At 38.5% G+C, this 19,805-nt stretch overlaps 1 protein-coding gene and 1 long non-coding RNA gene across 5 annotated transcripts in view; one reads left to right on the top strand and one right to left on the bottom strand.

Moving 5' to 3' along the window:
• LOC110793090 (serine/threonine-protein kinase STY8) overlaps window positions 1-8,450 on the bottom strand; it is a 31,768-nt gene extending 23,318 nt beyond the window's left edge. The window contains exons 1-7 of one of the 4 annotated variants that reach the window (XM_021997927.2): window positions 8,075-8,450; window positions 7,883-7,997; window positions 1,566-1,657; window positions 1,337-1,456; window positions 1,147-1,201; window positions 833-943; window positions 98-148 (exon numbers count right to left, since the gene is read on the bottom strand). In XM_021997927.2, the coding sequence (XP_021853619.1) occupies window positions 98-148; window positions 833-943; window positions 1,147-1,201; window positions 1,337-1,456; window positions 1,566-1,657; window positions 7,883-7,997; window positions 8,075-8,280 (750 nt within the window). In that variant the 5' untranslated portion in view covers window positions 8,281-8,450. Of the gene's footprint in view, window positions 1-97; window positions 149-832; window positions 944-1,146; window positions 1,202-1,336; window positions 1,457-1,565; window positions 1,658-6,229; window positions 6,561-7,882; window positions 7,998-8,074 lie in introns of those variants that run through there. The other 3 variants (XM_021997929.2, XM_056831310.1, XM_056831311.1) reach the window with 3 other exon arrangements.
• A 6,756-nt stretch (window positions 8,451-15,206) lies between these two features.
• LOC110793086 (uncharacterized) lies at window positions 15,207-18,991 on the top strand. Its single transcript, XR_008923192.1, has 4 exons — window positions 15,207-15,374; window positions 15,480-15,623; window positions 15,706-15,774; window positions 18,710-18,991. It is a non-coding gene; the product is annotated as an uncharacterized lncRNA (long non-coding RNA).
• Window positions 18,992-19,805: the final 814 nt, after the last annotated feature.

Raw genomic sequence — 19,805 nt, 5'->3', positions numbered from 1 at the left:
TTTAGAAATGGAGGGAGTAGTAAAACAAATTTACTGTATGATATATTGACAACATTATCAAAAGGAAAGTCAAATTATAACACCATCCAGGAACTACCTGCATTTTTTGAATTTCTTTGCCCAATAAACTTCTAAGCTGCTCAGTTTCCTGAAAAATATCCAAGCAAATGTTCAAGCAACAGACTGAAGCAAGCCAATCAGGATAGAACATAATATTGCATTTACATAGCATTGAGTCATTGCAATGGACATAGCCACCTCTTAATATGATGTCTAACAAATCCTAAGATTTCATGTACTTAGATATCTAAAAGGTGTATCGAAGAATAGTTACTCGAAGTATTAAAAGAAAGGAAAAGCAGTAAAACACTGAGACCCAAATCCAATGTCTATTTACACAGCAAGGTCAGTTTATCCTTGTTACATTTATCCTGAAATCCATACTATAACTAAATTTCGACTGTGATTACCCTAAGGCACAGCGGGAAGACAAAATAAATAACAACACATAACAAACAAGGATGATGAAGAAGAGTTTGTTGCTTAAAAACCAAAAGATTATGCATTAAGGTGATGGAACAAATTGCTTCTAGAAGACTTATCTAACATTGAAAAAGAAAAAGAAATATAATGACCCAAAGCAGAAAATGAGATATGATTGTTATATCAAGAGACAAACAAAACCTGGATCATATTCGAAAATGCAAAATGGAACTACAATCCCCGTAGTAGCTAACACAACTGAAAGAGAAAACTGCACACCGTGTCTTAAAAGATGCTCCATCATAAAATAAATAATAAACTTGTCGTACAATTTTCTTACTGATCATACCTCATGAGGCCAACCATCAACCACAAAAACATCTAAAGAGAAGCCATCAACTGTGGAAAAGGCATGAGCCTCTTGAATGTTCAGGCTCATCTCAGACAGTAAGGAAGTCAGCTGAAGATCACAGAAACAACACAGTTGACTTACTAATAAACAGAAGAGAATCTACTAGTAATAAGGAGACAAAATATTTTCGAAAAATCTAGTATACATCCCCTGAGGCTTGTTATAAAAAAATCTAAATATTGAAAATAAAACTGCTGTAATGAACATCAGAGAATCACCCCCATAAACACTGCTTAAAAATAACAAGCTACCTGGTTAAGGAGTTTTGGCTTGTCAACAATAGAAAAGGTGATTTGATGCATCGCCCTGATCATTATCAGTATGCAGTAGCAGTAAGTAAAATTTGAAGAGATATTAGGAGACTAAGCCGTCTAAGCCATGCAAATATTCTAATAAGGACTATGTTATTATCAGAAGTTCAGAACATGTTACACACATTACCTCGTGGAGTGCAAAATGGTAGCATTTACAAAGCTATCTCTATCTTCAACATTGCATTTTACGCCATCAAGACTTGGTAATGAACTGAATGTAGGTGGTAGGTGCAAGCTGAGGGAAAGACTAACACCATTACCCCAAAATATAACATAAGTCATATGCGAAGCTTTACCAAATAAGATAACAGCATAACTAATGCTGAAGTTCAAGTAACGGTCAGAAAGAGTAATACCCCAGACCAAAAGGGTTCTTGACAGAACCTTGACTACCTTCATCCATAGAAGCATGTGAATCGAAAGAATGTCCGTTTGTGGTGAGATTGACCTGTATGATTTGAATAATCAACTAAGAATGCAACGAGGTGTAGATTAAATGATTACATAAAATGCCATGGTATCATTACAGCAAAACAACTGTACTGATGCTGAAAAGCACCAACTCAACACACAGAAATATTGAGGGAAACTCACAAGCATATTGAGAGAAGAATGATTTGATTCACAACACAAGAACAGATACAAAGGGGAATAGCTTTAGGCTATTAATCTCCAAGGTAGTAGCTTGAGGCTACAAGTCTCTTTTCTTAATACAAAACACAATCTCATTCTCTTTCCTTTTTTGCTATTTATACTCTAGGCTTAACAGTACAATGCCATGTAATTAATGCTGCTCCCTACTTCTTTGTCTTCTAGATGGCTAAGGGGCTTCTCCACTCACTTATGTGTTGTGTGCTGCTGCTGTTGTGGTCCACTGCCTTTTACGCCTGCTGTAGACCAGAATAGGTGGGTCAGTGTGGTCCATTACAACACCCCGCCCCCAAAGAACCACCTTGTCCTCTTAGGTGGAAGGCAGGGAACCGCGTTGTGAGCAAGGAAGCCTCTTCCCAAGTTGCATCAAAGGAGAGCATCCCCTTCCATTTGATCAGTACTGCAGTCACTCTTCCCCCCTGAGTACGCACATCCAGTAGCTCCTCCGGTTCAACCACAAGCTCCAGCTCTCGAGTGGAGTGGTAGGCGATGCTAGATTCTCCCCTATGGCCTTTTCCAGTTGAGATACGTGGAAGACGGGATGAATCTTGCAAGTAGAGGGTAGCTTCAATTTGTAAGCCACTTGGCCTATTTTCTAAATTATCTCATATGGGCCATAAAAACGAGCAGCCAGTTTCTCATAGGGCCTTTTTACTAATGAACGTTGTCGGTATGGTTGTAACTTCAAGTAGACTCTATCCCCAATGTCAAAAGCCTCATCCCTTCTTCTAGTGTTAGCATTTTTCTTCATCACCTGTTGAGCCCTTAACAAGTTTAGTTTAAGCTCATCCAAGATTGCATCACGCTCTTGAAGCATGTCGTCTAAGTTGTCCTCGATGTTTGACCCTCACCTATGAGCAGCAATTTGGGCGGATCACGACCATACACTATCTTAAACGGGGTCATTGCTATCGATGAGTGAGGAGAAGTGTTATATGAGTATTCTTCCCATGCTAGCCACCTTGCCTATTCTCTTGGTTTTTCGCCCACAAAGCACTTTAAGCATGTTTCTAGGCCTTTGTTGACATTCTCCGATTGGCCTTTGGTTTGAGGGTGATAAGAGATGCTTCCCTTTAAGTCGATACCATGGAGTTTGAAGAGTTCCTTCCAAAAGACACTTAAGAAGATACGGTCTCTATCCGAGATGATTGAAATAGGAAAACCATGGAGCCTCACTATTTCCTTAATGAACACACTTGTAACAGATAAAGTTGTGAACAAGTGTTTGAGGCCTATGAAATGGGTGTACATCGACAAGCAATCCACCACTACCAAAATAGTATCCACCCCTTTGGAGAGAGGGAAACCTTCAATGAAGTCCATTGACACCTCTTCCCACACTGCCATAGGAAATGGGATGCGTTGAAGCACACCTTGCCGTGTGAGTGTTTGTTTTGCTGACATACAGTCCCTCACACATTTAGCTACCTCCTTTCGCATCCCTTGCGAGAACCATTCGGCGGCTTGGGTATGTCTTCACCTCACCCGATTGACCTCCGGTACGTGAATCATGATATTCACGCAATAGCAAAGGAATGAATGCAAATGTTTTTGCCACTACCATTCTGCCCTTATACAATAGTTTGTTGCCAAACACAGTGAACCTAGCTACCAACTTTCCACCTTCCACCTCTTAGCCTCTAGAAGTACATCCTAGTTGATCCCTTGAGAGGGCCACAGGGTACCTCGACAGCCCCAAATTCTAGCTCACCTTCATCCTTTCGCGACAAGGCACTGGCCACTCTTTTTGCGGTACCAGGCTGAATTTCAAAGTCGAACCCGATCAATTTTTGGACCCTTTTTGATAATCCGCCCCAATCTTGCGTTGTTGTGTGATGTATCTCAAACTTTGTTGATCTGTCCGTATTATAAAGTGTCGGCCAAGAAGATAATGCTTCCATTTTTGCACCGCAAGACAAACGACCATCAACGGCTTTTCATAGATTGATTTCCGATGAGCCCTAGGCCCAAAGTACCCTGTTGTAGAATGCAATGGGGCAACATTCTTGCATCATGACTGTTCCTAACCCGTAACCAGAGGCGTCGGTCTCAATTACGAATAACTTGCTAAAATTTGGCATGGCCAAAACAGGGGCTGAACTCATTGTCCACTTAAGCCTGTCAAACGCTACAGTAGCTTCCCGAGTCCACCCAAAACAATCCTTCCGGAGTTGATCTGTGAGAGGTTGCGCTAATTAAGCATAATTAGCCACAAATTTCTGGTAGTAACCGGTTAGGCCAAAAAGCCTCGTAACTCCTTCAAATTGTGCGGCACACCCCAATCTTGAATGTTTCTAATCTTGTCTTGGGGTGGCAATATGCCCAAGATAGGCGATTTCAACTTTTCGGAACTCATATATTTTAAGGTTAGCAAATAAGCGATACTCGGCTAATGTGGACAGCACCATTCGACATGCTGATGGTTTTCCTTGCTAGCACTATAGATTAGTATATCATCAAAGAAAACGAGTCCAAATTTTCTTAAACAAGAGCAAAATACCTCGTTCATCAATGATTGGAAGGTTGCCGGAGCGTTAGTGAGCCCAAAGGGCTTCACAAGGAACTCATAGTGCCCCTCATGAGTCCCAAATGCAGTTTTGTGAACGTCTTCAGGTCTCACTCGTATTCTTAGTTTTAAAAAGCGCAATTAGCTCACATGAAGCGCAAGGCGACCAGAGATCGCGCCAGGTAAGAATAGGGTAGCGGTATACAGGGTGCGCGCGCGTTTGGCGCTTTTTTTGTGAAGCGCAAGCTTCTTGTATGTGTAGCGCAGGAAAAAGAAAAGATGCTGCTTCACATGAAAATTGCTCACGTGAGAATCAAGTGACCCACTTTAATTGGGTGTTTGCCGGGAATAACGCATAATTGTGTGCGACATTTGGGGTTTTTCTCCAAAACCCTAGCTGCGATTTTGGAGCTACCCACCTACGTTGTTGCTGCCGAACTTCCTCCGGCCACCCGCCACTGTCTCGCCGGAGGTTCCCGCATCTCCAGGTACGTTTAATTTTTCTTTTAATTTCTCTCTTTGTTTTCCACTCTTTTTCGATTTTATATCTTCTCCTCTATTCTTTTTCATCATTTTTTATCGATTTCTTCTTCTCTGATCTCTGTTCTTCTCCATTTCTTTTTATTTTCGATTTCTTCTTCTCTAAGCACTGTTCTTCCTTCTTCATCTGCGTGTTTTATTCGTTTCTGGTTTGAGGGATTTTTTGGCTTTGTGTTTCTGCTTTTTACTTGAGGGGTTTATATATTTGAGGGGTTGTGGGCTCTGCTCTTCTACATCTGGCCTTTTTTATTTAGTTTTGTATTCCTTTTTTTTTACTCTGATTTTTTTATTCTCTTGCTTTTTAATTCTGCCCCACGCATGTTATTATTCTTTTGCGCTTTAGCTCCAGGTCCCTTGTGCGCTTCGCGCTTTTTAAAATTAAGCTCGTATTTGATGATAGCGGCCCGAAGGTCCAATTTGGAGAACACCTTGGCTCCATGTAATTCATCAATCACCGGAATCGGATACTTATTCGGTACCGTTTCCTTGTTCAAGGCCCGATAATCAACGCAAAAACGCCACGACTCATCTTTCTTCTTGACTAACAACACCGGGCTTGAAAATGGATTTGTGGAGGGCCGAATTATCTCTGCCTCAAGCATCTCTATGATTAATTTTTCGATCTCATCCTTTCGTATTTGCGGATAACAGTATGGCCTCACCCCTACCTGGTCACTGTCTTCCTTCAACACTATTGCGTGTTCAAGTCCCCTGTTGAGTGGCAGACCTTGTGGTGTCTCAAAATCCCCCCGATACTCGTCCATTACCCCCGGGAGGAATGCTGGCTGCATTGAACTCACCATCTCCTCGCAGCCCACCTGGTTAAATTCCACCAACACGCCACACCCTTCCTTGCGGATCACCTTTATCATCGCCTTGAGGGATATTTTGGACCGAGCCAACGATGGGTCACCCTTGAAGGTCACGGTTGTCCCTCCCATTTGATATTTCATGACCTGAGTTTTCAGGTTTGTGGTTACAGGTCCCAACTTCTCGATCCATTGTATGCCAAGAATTACATGTGAGTTCCCCAATTCCAACGGCAAAAATCTGGATTTCTATCTCCTCATTCAACTTAGCACTACTGCTTTACACAATCCTCGCCCCCTAACTACCTCCCCGTTACCCAATGACCCCGAAACCCCCTAATTCAGCCATGGGTATATGCAACTCCTCCACTGCCCTTAATGATATGAAGTTATGGGTGGCCCCCGGATCCACCATAACCACCACCTCCCCCTTCCCGATTGTCCCCACTAATTTCAAGGTTTTTGGATTTGTAAACCCAACAATCGAATTCATTGAAACAGTAATAGGACATACCTCCTTTTCGGGTTTCTCAATGGCTTGGAACTCGCCGCCTAGACCCCCGTCGCCTTCCTCCAATTCGTCCTCCTCGTCATCTATCAGCAAAACGCTCATCTCTTTTCTCTTGCACGGATGACCGATTCTCTACCTTTCATCACATCGGAAACACACCCTTTCTCCCTCTTCTCCTGAAGTTCTCGCTCCGTCAGGCGTCTCGCCGGAAAACCGAGTGTTAGAGGTGGTTGACCGGACAGGTACACTGATTTGGTTTATGCTCGTATGATTGTATGACCCAACTGAAGAAGTTGGTTTGAATTGGGATCCTTTGGATGGGTTGTAGTTGTTGGATGTTAAGCCATGGTTTTGGGTTGTTTGGTGTGTGACTATGGGCTGTTGGCCACTGCGCTTTTGCTAAAGTAAGAGAACGACCCGTTTCGGTTCGACCCAGCCCCACTCCCTTTTATTTGTTGACTTTGTGAATCCCTAATGTCAAGCCATAAATCAGAAAAACACCACTGACATACTAGAGTGGTAAATCTTGATGAAGCATATGTAACCATACACAGCGGCAAAAGATTGGGTTCCATGTAATCCAAAATTGAAAAGCCCTGAAATTTTATGCTCAAAAACTGATACAAGTATTAATTTGATGACCTTCAGACACACTCAGATACAACTCATACAAGTCAAAATTAACAAACATTCAAGCTCATTATTAATCTTTTATCGGAACGGGCAAGGTTAGTCACCATCATCGCATAAGACTTCTTAAAACATGTGGGATTTATAAGGTAACATAGGCAACAAAGAACACAAGATTGATGATTGTATTCAGCAAGGAAAAGATGCAGATCAAACAGATTGAATATCACACCTAAGCTCAACCACATTCTAAGTCTTCACCATATAGGCCAATAATTCCAGTTATCTACAAGGGAAGATCTTCTTTTTAACCCCCGCCCCCTTAAAAAATCAATGGAAATACCAACCCCCGAGATTAATACCTAAACTCAAAGATGATTTTAACCGTTTGATGGAACATTATCAGAATCATGTAATCCACCAGCTTGAAGGAAAAAATGGCATTTGTGTTATATCCCCTAAAATTGACTTTTATCATTGTTCAAAACACAAGTGATGTACACCAATAAAGATGCTTGTTCTCTGAATCAAAAAGTATGCTTAAAGCCATTATGATTAATTATCTATGGACCACGCCAAAGCTCAAGACTCCCCTAAAACAAATTTCCTTCACATCTTATTGATTGACGTATTCTCAATAGTTTTAATCCATAGACCGTGAAAATTTTATGATCTTTCCATACAGAAGCACCGAATCACAATCCACTATTGGTAATGAAATTAATTTGTTGACAGGCCATCTCTTAACTGATTCGGCACCAAAGTCCAGAAGATACATCTGGTGATGAAAACACTAAAACAGGTTGTTTTCAAACCATGTTAAAATGAATTGTGGATAAAATAATGACTCTCTCCTAAACGGCTTACTCGAATTCGGCACCGAAATCAAGAAGATACTAGTTGTGATGTAAAAGTTTGTTTTTAAACCATGTAACAATGGATTGAGAACAAAATCACAACACTATTCAAACTTTGAAAAATCCATGTAAAAGGTCAATTCAACAAACAGTTCTAGAATTCCTTTACCTGTACGACACGGACATCATAAGCAAGTACATTAGCATGGTCTTCCGCTTGGCGCAACAGTCTCAAATGCGTCAAAACATCTTCCGCTCTCTCCACGTTCACTTCCAACGCATATCTTACACCAAAATTCAACAATTATTTGACCGAAAACCGAAAAATCGAAGATGACGAAAAAGTAAATAGAGTAAATACCTCGCAGGAAGACGATTGAAGTGAACCCAAAGCTGATCATTAAAGCCAGGAAGCTTAGCATCTTCACAACAACAATCACAGTCTTGAAGCCTGTGAAGAACATCATTGAACACTTCCAGCTTTAATTGTTGATGATTTCTCCGTGTTTTCGGGGAAAAATCGAGCGGTCTACTACTACAACTCTCAGTATCGTCATCGGTCGCCATTAATAACGAGTTCCAAATTTTTTTTTAATAAAATTAATTAAAAAACAAAAACTAATTTAATCTGAAATTGGATAGATTCATGATTCCAGAATCTTGAGGGAGGATCCTGAGTAGGTGAAGTAGAATGACGAAAACGGGGGGTAGGGAAGATATTATATGGGGGGGTGGGGTGGGGGGGGGGGAGGAGGAGAGAGAGTGGAAGATGTCATTTGCGGGGGGAATACCACCTAGGCTGAGCGAAGCTTGGGTCCCATCCTTCGTGGCGTACATAGAAAACTATTGCGCAGTAACAACGGGAGGATTTCTAGACCTTCTTCGTATAATGGATATGGACACGAGCGAGTATGGTATCAACATTAATAATTTAGTACCTAAAACATTGGCTTAGAAGTACTAATACAAGTCATTTTGTGTTAGATGATGTGATATATCGTTGGTTTCGAACTTATGACCTCTCATTTGTTAATCACACATTTAAACTACTACACCACAACTCATTTTGTTGTTTCTTATACGTTCAAAATTATATAATTAGAAAGTGATCTAAACCATTTCTTAATAGTCTTGCACACTACCAATGATGTCTTGGCCTAGTGGTTAAGACTGAGGGCCTGTGTACAATAGGTCTCAGGTTCGAATCCCCCCGCCCCCATTTGTAATTTATATTGCCCTTGTGGCTCATTCGCACCAAAAAAAAAAAAAAAAATAGTCTTGCACACTAATTAGTCATTAATTTTACGAGTTACTAATCCTTATATGATAAAGTTTATTAAAGCATACTCAAAGCAAGGTACATTGTAATCTAACAAATAACGAGTTATATAATAATCTAATTGATCCATTTTTATACTATCCGGGGCATCGCCCGGGGCATTAACTAGTTGGTACTAAAATATTATGTATTGGTACTAAACTTGTTTGTATTGATACTCACTTGTGTCCATATGGACACATGTCACTTGAGGTCAAGACTTTCTCGATATATGGTATGGTTGCGTCAAAGTTTCAACTTAAATTACTTTTTCTACAAAGTACTAAAAAGTGTCTCGTGTTGCCAAATCTGTCGTATCGGGTGGGATTTTTGTGCTGCACCAGTTAGGGATATTAAAAAATACCAAAAATGCTCTTAAGAAAAGAAAACACAGGTGAATCTCAGGCGATCCCGGAAGAACAAGACAAGCTAATCCAATCAAACAAACAAACGAAGCGCAAATCACGCATCTCGTCTTTGATTGGAGAAAAGAACAAGATGATGAAATGATGGAGACTGTTGTGCGAAACACCCAACCTTCAATCGATGATTTAGAAAATGCAGACCCTAGAGGTTTAAAAACCAAGATTCCAACCCTATCATTCAGGGATATGGTGCGAGGCGCTACTCCCACACCACCATTCACCCCCCCTCCTTCGATCAGCAGGAGAATGACGATGATGTATCTGATGATTGAAGGAAATAGTGCCCTTGGTCCAAGTATGCATATAATATTAAGTCTAATAAATGCGGTTCAGTATTAATTAACAAGTTAAGAATTCAGTAAGATCAAGTGAGCTGAATGCCTAGCTAGAGGCCGCTTCAGTTCAAGTGGAATTAATGATATTAATCCACAGCTTACTCTTGACTGAACCCGTAGGGTCACACAAATAGTACGTAAACGGATCAAGTATTTAATGGCATTAAATACTCCATCTATGGATATTCGGAATCGACGGATCTTGGTTTCAGTGGGAGCTGAGATCGTCACAAGCAAGAAATGAATACTCCGGAAACGATGATATTGCCGGAAACGGAAATATGGATCGTATCGGAAATATAAATATTATCCAAGTCGTAGATGTTGCCGGAAACGGAAACATGGTACGTATCGGAAAATATTATTGGAAATGGAAATATTACCGGAATCGGAAATATTGCCGGAAACGGAAATATTGTCAGAATCGGAAATATTATCGGAATCGGAAAATAATTCCGGAAACGGAAATATTAAATATTTGTTCGAAACGGAAATTAATTCCGGAATCGGAAATATTAAATATTGTTCGTATCGGAAATGATTTCCGGGATCGGAAATTTAATCGGAAGCGTATCGTACGAATTAGCATCGGACGAGGCTCGCTAGACGAAGGCCCAGCACGAAGCCAGGCCATCGCCCAGCAAGCCACACGCATCACCATCACACGCCAAGCCTCGACCAGGCCCAGCGCAAGGCCAGGCCCAGCCAAGGCCTTGGGCGCGCGCGCGGACACAGGCAGCAGCATGGGCCGAGCGCTGTGCGCTCAGCGTGGGCCGCAAGGCCTGCGCAAGTGTGCGGTGCTCGTGTACGTGCTATACGAATCCTAAAGCTATCAGGATTCGATATATGATTAAATTCCTAATCCTAAAAGGATAAATTAATTAAATAAGAGTTCTACTAGGATTCTAGTTTAATTAATTCGTATCCTAGTAGGATTCCAGTTCCTTTTCCATACCTCTATAAATAGGTGCCTAGGTCATAATTTATAGACACAATTGAAGTATTCAAAGGTAAGATTTTCAAGAAAAATCAGCCACTCTCTTGCCCCTATTTAGCCGAAATCTATACTACCTTAAGGGCGATTCTAGTTGGTCAAGCTTAAGGCGGATCCGGACGTGCTGTGGACTATCTACGGAGGGACGACACTTGGAGTCCTAAAGACTTGTTCTTGTTCGGTTCGGGCGCAGCTAGGGAGGGCACGCAACAAAGTGTATGCATCTGAATTATGCTAAATGATTATGTGTGATTAATATGTTTCCTGGCTTTATGGTTTTTCCGCATGATTTATGTTTTGTCATATGTATCATAACCTAACAGTGGTATCACGAGCCTCTTATTATTTTCATAATCTAAATTGCATAAACGTGGTTAAATTTCACAAATTTGCAAGGAATTAAAAGGGGTGATTAATTTTCGTAATTGTTAATTAATTACAAATTGCGTTTATTTAGTTATATGTACGCAGTTTTTCGGCAGAATGTTCGTTACTCAACCAAATCGAGTGATTTTTGTGTCAATTCCGCATGTAAAAGGCATTCTAAATTTTTGACAAAAGTAGTATTTTCGGCCGAACCCAGAATTCCCAAATTCGAAGCCTAACTATGATTTTTCTGAGGTTTTAGTTTTTCGAACGCAAAAGTTTGTAAATTTAAGATGTTAAATTAAATATTTGCGATTCTTGTTGATAAATCTTGAATTTTTTATTGACCTACAGTATATGTTTAACAAGTTTGAATGCCTAGCCTTGTTAATTATACAACCTAATATGTAATTATGATTAATTTGTTGAAATTCGAATAATTTAGAATTAATTTGATTTTCATAATTAATTAATAATTTAATTAGGTACCAATGATTAAAAACCACCATAAAAATTGTTAATTTGTGTTAAATTTTAAATTCTTATGACCTAGATTTGAATCCATGTTAATCGGAAATTAATTGATTAATAAATTTTCGATTTTTCGCCCTAAAATTATGAAATTAATATGATTTATTAATTTGTCATTAATTTTGGAAATAAAAGTTTTAATTTTTATGCAATTCGCTCATAAAACTTGCACGCACAAAGCAATGGACGCTACGTGTTACCCTTAAGGGGTGTTGTATAGTGCGGGCATGCGACGACGAGCAAGGGAGCTCGTCGCCCATGCGGTACGAATGCAGCGAGCAAGGCGAGTAGCACGCGAGCACAAGGCAGCAGCCCTACCTTGCGTCGAGTGCTGCAATGATGCATGGGAGGATGGGCGAAGAAGCAAGGAGAGCGAGTAAGGCAGGCGCGCGCGGGGGCAGCGAGGGGTGCCTCGCAGCACGAGCGCTGCCTCGCCCAGCCTCGCCAAGCAACTGCTGCGCTACGAAGCAGCGAGCGATGTTGCGCGCAAGCGTGGCTCGGCTCGTGCTTTGTTGTGCGATCACTCGTGAGGGGCGATGCTGCCTCGTGGACTCGACGGGGCATGGGCGCAATCCCATGGCCTCGTCTTGACCCGATTGATGCGTTTTGAATTTATTTTTTTAATTTTCAGTTCGGAAACGATTTTAATTAATTTTAAAATTCGTAATTTAAATTGTTTTCTTGGATTTTAATTTTGAATATTATAATTATTATAAATTTTATTTATACTAATTATTTTACTAAAATTAAATCTTGAATTAATTTAAATTTGTTTAATTCAACTGAAATAAATTAAATTAATGGATTCGATTATAAATTTATATGAGCTTTAAATTTTAATTAAATTTGTATGTTTCCGGTTAGACTAGAAATACATTTTTATGTTTAAAATTAGTAAAGCATATGAATTTATTGGTTTAAGTGGGAGCATTTTTAGTCATAAACTCTTGATTAGGTCTACAAATCCTTTAAGGTTAAACAACTTGATTAGAATTAATAAGGACTGAATAATTGGTAGATTATTGGTGCCCTTAATTAATTGCTGCAAATATTTATGTGATGCATAACGTGTTTTACTAACCAGCTATGTGGGCCATTCATGATAATGAATGGGTGAATGGTATATATTGTATATGTACTATTTTGCAGGTTATGGAGTGACTAGTATTGCCCAAATAGGATAGAAAATATGGTCTGCGTACCATTAATTTGAATGTAATTGGTCTAATGCACCAAATTTGTTTTTCAATTTAAATATGGTCTGCGTACCATCAAATAGTTGTAATTAGTTTAATTATAGCTTATCCTATTTGAAGAAAATGGCGCCTCCCACGGTGAAATTCAAGACGAAGTTACCATTTTCGAGACGGACTTTGAAGTTGAAGCTTCAAGATGAAGTCGGGCCATACTAGATCACATTTTTCTTATGCATGCTTTAAGTTATTTATTGCTTTAAATATGTCTTAATTATGCATGAGATTGTGGCTTGATTATGTTGCATGATTAAGGATTTTAGTTCACTTAAAATCTAACCAACATAGTAAGAGCCTTAAGTTCCAAACTTAACAATTGAGTTAAAAGGTGCCATGCCAAAATAAACACTTGCTTGGATATCCTTTACATCAATCTAGTAATAGTTTTCGCTCAACGAGGTGTTACTTATTGGTCCTAAAGGGGCAAGGTACACAAATAATTGTGAGTACATGTTAGTTTTGGTGAAACTCAACGATATAAGTAAGGAGTCCTTTTATGTCGTGGCAAAATCGATAGGTTTACCTAATAAGTTCTTAGACGTACCTATCAACCAAGAGTAGTTTCTAGACTATTAGCAAAAGGCTTTTGCTTACCTAAAAGATTTTAGAATTGAGTCTAAATACATAATGTGCTTAATTCTTCAATGGATTTTAGGGTCTTGGAATCCTTTTATTCACACCTGCCGGAACACATAACTTGAATAAAATGCTTAATAAACATTGAATTATGCATGTATGCTAGAATTTAAGTTTATTAAGAGAAACTGTGAATGGTTATTTATTTGTTTATTCTTTTCAATTGTAGTTTTAACTATGGCAAACAACAATCAAAACATCATCATGGGTTCTGAGCTTATGGTCAAGCTGAACCTAACAAATTTTCTTGAATGGGAAGCTAAGCTAGTTGAAATAGTCAGACTCAATGGACTTGAGTATGTACTGTTACATCCCATGCCAAGCTACTATGCCAGAGACATGACCCCTGAAAGATTTTCCGCCTGGGATGCGGATTTCAAAAAGGTTATGAGTCTCATGCTGAACAATATCCCTGATGAATGGGCTAGAAGGTTTGTAGCTTATGAACCTTTTACGCTCATCAAGAATCTGAGGGATATCTGTCGTAGAAGCACGGAGGATAGGGACCTGAACGTCCACGAGTTGATTGAATCAATGTCTGGTCTAAAGGTTAGTTCTCCCAACAGGTGTTATAGGATGGAAGTCCAAGAAACACATGTTCAGCTCCTTCGCACTAAACAAAGGGTAGGCGTCCCACTAAGGTTCCATGTGGATCTTATGCTTTCATATTTCGATCGCCTAAGTCTGCTAGGAACACAAATAAGCGAAAGGATGGCAGTCTCTATCTTGCTCAATTCACTGCACAGTGGGTTTGGTCGCTTCAAGCAACTATACCTAAGTGAACCAAGAGAAGAAACAGTTGTATAATTTGTTCACCTTGTCAGAAAGGCTGAGATAATACTGGACTGCGAAGCCAAAGATTTACTCAAGGCTAAAGGGAGACCGTTCAAGAAAAATGGAAAGTCCAAGGGCAAATCAAAGCAGGACAAGTCCACATCAAGCTGTCTTTATTGTGATGGAATAGGCCATTACAAAAGAGAATGTCCAAAGCTAAAGGAAGATCAGAAGAACGGAACAGTCGTTCCATCTTCAGGTATTTTCGTTATAGACTGTATACTTGCTAATTCAACTTCTTGGGTATTAGATACAGGTTGTGGCTCACACTTATGTTCCAATCCACAGGGACTAAGAAGAAGTAGAAAGTTAAGTAAGGGTGAAGTCGACCTACGAGTGGGAAATGGAGCACGGATTGCTGCATTAGCTGTAGGAACTTATTATTTGTCGTTGCCCTCTGGGCTAGTTTTGGAACTGGAAGAGTGTTTCCATGTTCCAAGCCTTACTAAAAACATCATTTCTGTTTCTTGCTTAGATGCTAAGGGATTTTCCTTTTTAATAAAAGACAATAGTTGTTCGTTTTATTTTAAAGAGTTACTACAACATAAACGAGAAAATGCAATGGTACATTGCAACGGTTAAAGCTAATGCAACAGGCAAGTGCAACGGTTAAAGCTATCGCAACGATCTACTGCAACGGTTTATATTATTGCAACAGGTCATGCAACGGTTATATTTAACGCAACGGTATTTTGCAACGGGTATTTGTAGACCGTTGTAATAGCCCCTCAAATGCAACTATGGATTTAGCTATTGAAACGGTTATCGTGGTAAGGACGGACAAATCGAGACACGTGCACATAGGATATTTTCCAGAACCCTCTTTTCAAAAATCTCTCTCAAGTCCCAAACCCTCCCTTCACCTTTTACCTAATCGTCTTCACCAGTCGTCACTCCCGTAGTTCAATCTCCAGCATTCTCCACCACCTCGTGTCCTCATCTATAGCTGTTCGTTTTGCTCTCATACAAGTTCGTTCTTTTTCTTTCCTCTTTAATTTGTTTCAGTGTTAATTTTTAGTTTCCCTAATATTATCTTCTATTTTCTAATATTGAATCAATGACTCTTATTGAAAGGTTAAAGAAGCCCATCAGCGTCCTCCGTAGCAGCGAAGAACTAGAACCCGTAGCAGCCACCCTCACCGACGCCGCCACCCCACCCCACCCCCACCGACGCCGCCATCAACATCTTTCTCGCGAGTCCTCGACACACCCAACCAGGTAATCTTTGTTCCTTTTGCTTCATTTATCGTGGTTCAATTTTTCAAAACCCTAACTTTTTAGGTAACTTTAAAACGCACAGGGAAGTGTCGCCTCCAACGCTGGCCGGCTCCTCTACCCCATTTGCGCGCGGCTCCCTCACCCAACCAAGGTAACCTTGTTCCTTTTTTATGATTATTATTTACGTTGGCTTAATTCTTTCAAGTATTAGTTTGATTGTCTATGGAGATGAAGAATGAAGTGGTTTGCAAGGCAGAGACTTCAAGTATTAGTTTGAGTATTAGTTTGATTATCTATTGGTTAATTCTTTCAAGTGTTAGTCTTTGGTTTGCAAGGCAGAGACTTCTAGGATTAGTGATTAATTAATCCAATTTAGTAGAAGATTAGTGGGTTGTTGTGTTTGGTTATAAGTCCTTTATAATATATATATATATATATATATATATATATATATATATATATATATATATATATATATATATATATATATATATATATATATATATATGAGTATGGTCATGAAGTGATATTTATTTATACTTTTTCGTTTTAGAATCTGGTATATTTGTAGATTTGGGGCTTCGGGTTTGTTTGTAGAATATGTTTATTAATTCAAACATAGTAGAATATTAGGGGGTTTGTAAATTTATAGGTTTGGGCTTCGGATTTGAATAATTAGTTGAATAATTACATTGGTTAATTAGTGAGGTTTTTTCTGTTTTAGCTATTAATTAGTTGGATTTGAATAATGTTTATTTAAAGGTTTAAAATGATAACTTAGGCTCATTAGTTCAAAGTTGGGAGCGAAAATGCCAATTTGGGCTAAATATGACCTATACCGAACAAATGAGCCTTAAATGTACATAAATAGATACGAATTAGTCTTAGATACCTTTAGTGTGCCGCATAAAACATGTAAAAGGCTTTAAATGATAACTTAGGCTCATTAGTTCAAAATTGGGAGTGTAAATGAGCCTTAAGCTATGGTGGTGCCTCCTTTGCCTAAGGTTTGTGTTCTTTTCCGGGTTTTGTTGTTTGTGTGTGTGAGATTGATCAATATTGGATATTAACTCGGGCTTTTTCTTGGGTTTATACTTAATAGAGTAATGTTTTGTTTAATTTATGTTTCTATTAGTCTGTATACGGTGCTTTTATGAACTTTAATAGTTGGATGTGTAATTAATGAATGATCTTTTTGGTTGGTTTATGCAACTTTGGTTGTATGTTGTTCAGTTGTTGATCTATCCTTCTTACGATTGCCATTGCTATTACTTCTGTATTTCCTATTTTTTAAATGTTATTATTTGAGAATTGATCGAGGTTGTTAGGGTAATATCCTTTAAATGGGGAGGCTGCATATGCCTTCCTGTATTTGGTTAGCCTTTAACTAGTAAGGATGTGTATGCCTTGACCAAATCCGGACTCCTTATACATTGGTTAGGTTGTACGATTGCGTACTCTTGACTCCTTTTTGGTTGGCTTATAATCCGGACTCCCTATACATTGGACTGAACCTGGCTTGCTTGATAGGTTTATTTGGTTTATGAGCAGATAAAGTATGTCAATTCTTTAGTGTGCTAATTATGTTAGCTTTGAGTTGTGTGCTACTGTTTGTGGTATGTTTTAAAAGAAGCAGGAGTCCATTGATTATGTTGGTTGGAAACTTGGAATCTATTATTGGCAAACACATTGCCTGATTAGAATTACATAAGGTATCTGAATGTTAGCCTAGAGATGATGTGGGATAATTTGTTTGTTTCATTTTCTCCAAAGTTAAGCTTATGATTACTAACTAGGGAATGATTATATGATAAATAAACGTCTATGACAATCAACTCATGCAGGCATTCGGATCAGAGATTTTTTTTTTTTTAATTTATTTCTAGTGTTAAAAGACAATTATGTGAATAATGTGGCTGCCTTTACAATTGAGGCATTTATAGTAATTTGAAGTTCTTCATTTAAGGTTCACGAACAAATGAGCCTTAAATGTACATAAATTTTGGGGAAAACCAATAAAAAGTGCCTTATTTTAGCCTAAATATGACCAACAAAAATCGTCTTAGTTGATGGATTCTACAATTCTGCTCGTATACAGCTAGAAGTTTAATTATACTACTATTTCTTTCTACCTGTTGTGATATAACAATTTAAAGGGAGGGGACCTTTGGTTTTGACCACTAGACCAGAGTGACCTAGACATAAACAGCTAGGTTAAGTAGTATTATGATATTAAGGGGCCTTCCAAGAATTTAACTTGGGATAAAAAGCCCTTTGGTTGCCTTTGATCTGATTTGTTCACATTAACTTTGTAGTAGAGTTAGACATACTTGTCCATATCTTTTGGAGCGTAGATTCAGTAGAAGGGCCCTTTTGATTGCTTCTTGTCTGTTAGACCGGCACACGAGGTTGCTCCTTTTATTTCTTATCATTTTAATTGGTACAAAACTACCAAACTGATCTGCAAATTAGACCAGAGACAAATATATGATGAATATTAAAGTCTTTTCTATCTTACTGCATTTCGGCGTTGTAGAGTCTTTTCTTTTGGCACTGTCTCTAATAAAAATGCAATAAAAAGGGATTTTTAGTGTATAGAGAAGCAAAGGTCGATGAAAACAATGTCGTTTTTGGTTCTATGAAATAGATCTTTAATTTGGTACAGTGAGTCATTTATTCTTTTTGATGCATGGTAAGATAATTAAGAGTACTGTACAATTTACTACTTATCATACAGGTGGGCTTGATTTTTTTTCCGAATGATATGTGGTACCACATGAGTAACATTATTATTGAGGCTTCAAGATCATACAGGTATTAGTTTGTAGTCTCCCATTAGATCACTTATTAATGGAGTTGTAGCTTTTCGTAATAATCACATAGCTGCTTGTGTCACCAATAATATTAACATATATTTAATAGTATATTGCACGGATCATAGGAGTGTAGTTAGTTATCATGTTTATTAGCCTTGGATCCATTGTCTTTTTTAACTTTGAAACACATGTTTATTATCATTTTTATCTCTTTGGAGATGGAGTAGTATCTGATGCCCTTATTTTCTAAGTATTAATTATTATTTTCAGGTTTGTGAAGAACAAATGGATTTTACAAGCTAGGCAGAAACAGAGTTTGGTAGTGTATCTTACATGTGTAATTAGTTAGCTCTTATGGTAATATTTTGGTGATCTCAAGATCTCAACTCTCAACCAATGTAAAATGAGAGTATATAATATTCTTTTTTTTAGGTTATTTATATAAGTACTACCGTAGTACTAACGTAGTACTACTTTTTGTATATTCCCAAACCATTGGACATGTAGATATTATTGATCTTTTTAATGAAATTAAATTTTTATGGTCATTAATTTTTGTTTTTTCTTATTATAATTAGAATTAGATCAAATTTGAAATTTCAGGGATTTGACCTGTGCTTAATATAGGCGTTGCATTATCACAAAAGAGTAGTTGCTAAACCTAATGCAATGGTTTCTAGCAAATAGAAAGACCTTTGCATTAGGTCTGGATGATGGTTGCATAAATGTAATGCAACGGTTCTTAGTGAAATGCAAAGGCCGTTGCATTATGAGTAAAACGCCGTTGAAATAGGACTATTGCAACGGTCAATAGTGTAGTGTGGAAGGCCATTGCAATAGGTGAAAAGAACCGTTGCATTTGACCTAATGCAACGCGAGCAACAACAACGGTTGGAAGACCGTTGCAATAGGCATATTGCAACGGTTTTTTGCCTTTTTGCAACGGTTATTGGGCGTTGCTTTTGATCGTTTATGTTGTAGTGAGATGTTTTATGGATCTGCTAGATTAGTCAATGGACTTTATTTATTAGATCACGACAAACAAGTTTATAACATAAATACCAAAAAGGCCAAAAAGGATGATTCAGATCTCACCTATTTGTGGCATTGTCGATTAGGCCATATTAACTTGAAACGCATGGAAAGACTTCAAAAGGAAGGAATTCTAGAATCATCTGACTTAGAGGATTATAGTAAGTGCGAATCATGTTTACTTGGGAAAATGACAAAGCAACCTTTCTCTAAAGTTGGAGAAAGAGCAACTGAACTATTGGGTTTAATCCATACAGATGTATGTGGACCAATGAGTACAAATGCTAGGGGTGGTTTCAGCTACTTTATCACTTTCACTGATGACTTCAGTAGA

Source organism: Spinacia oleracea, chromosome 6, assembly GCF_020520425.1.
Source record: "Spinacia oleracea cultivar Varoflay chromosome 6, BTI_SOV_V1, whole genome shotgun sequence".
Taxonomy (NCBI): domain Eukaryota; kingdom Viridiplantae; phylum Streptophyta; class Magnoliopsida; order Caryophyllales; family Amaranthaceae; genus Spinacia; species Spinacia oleracea.
Note: the sequence above shows the minus strand (reverse complement) of the source record. Positions and strands in the feature narration are given on the sequence as shown.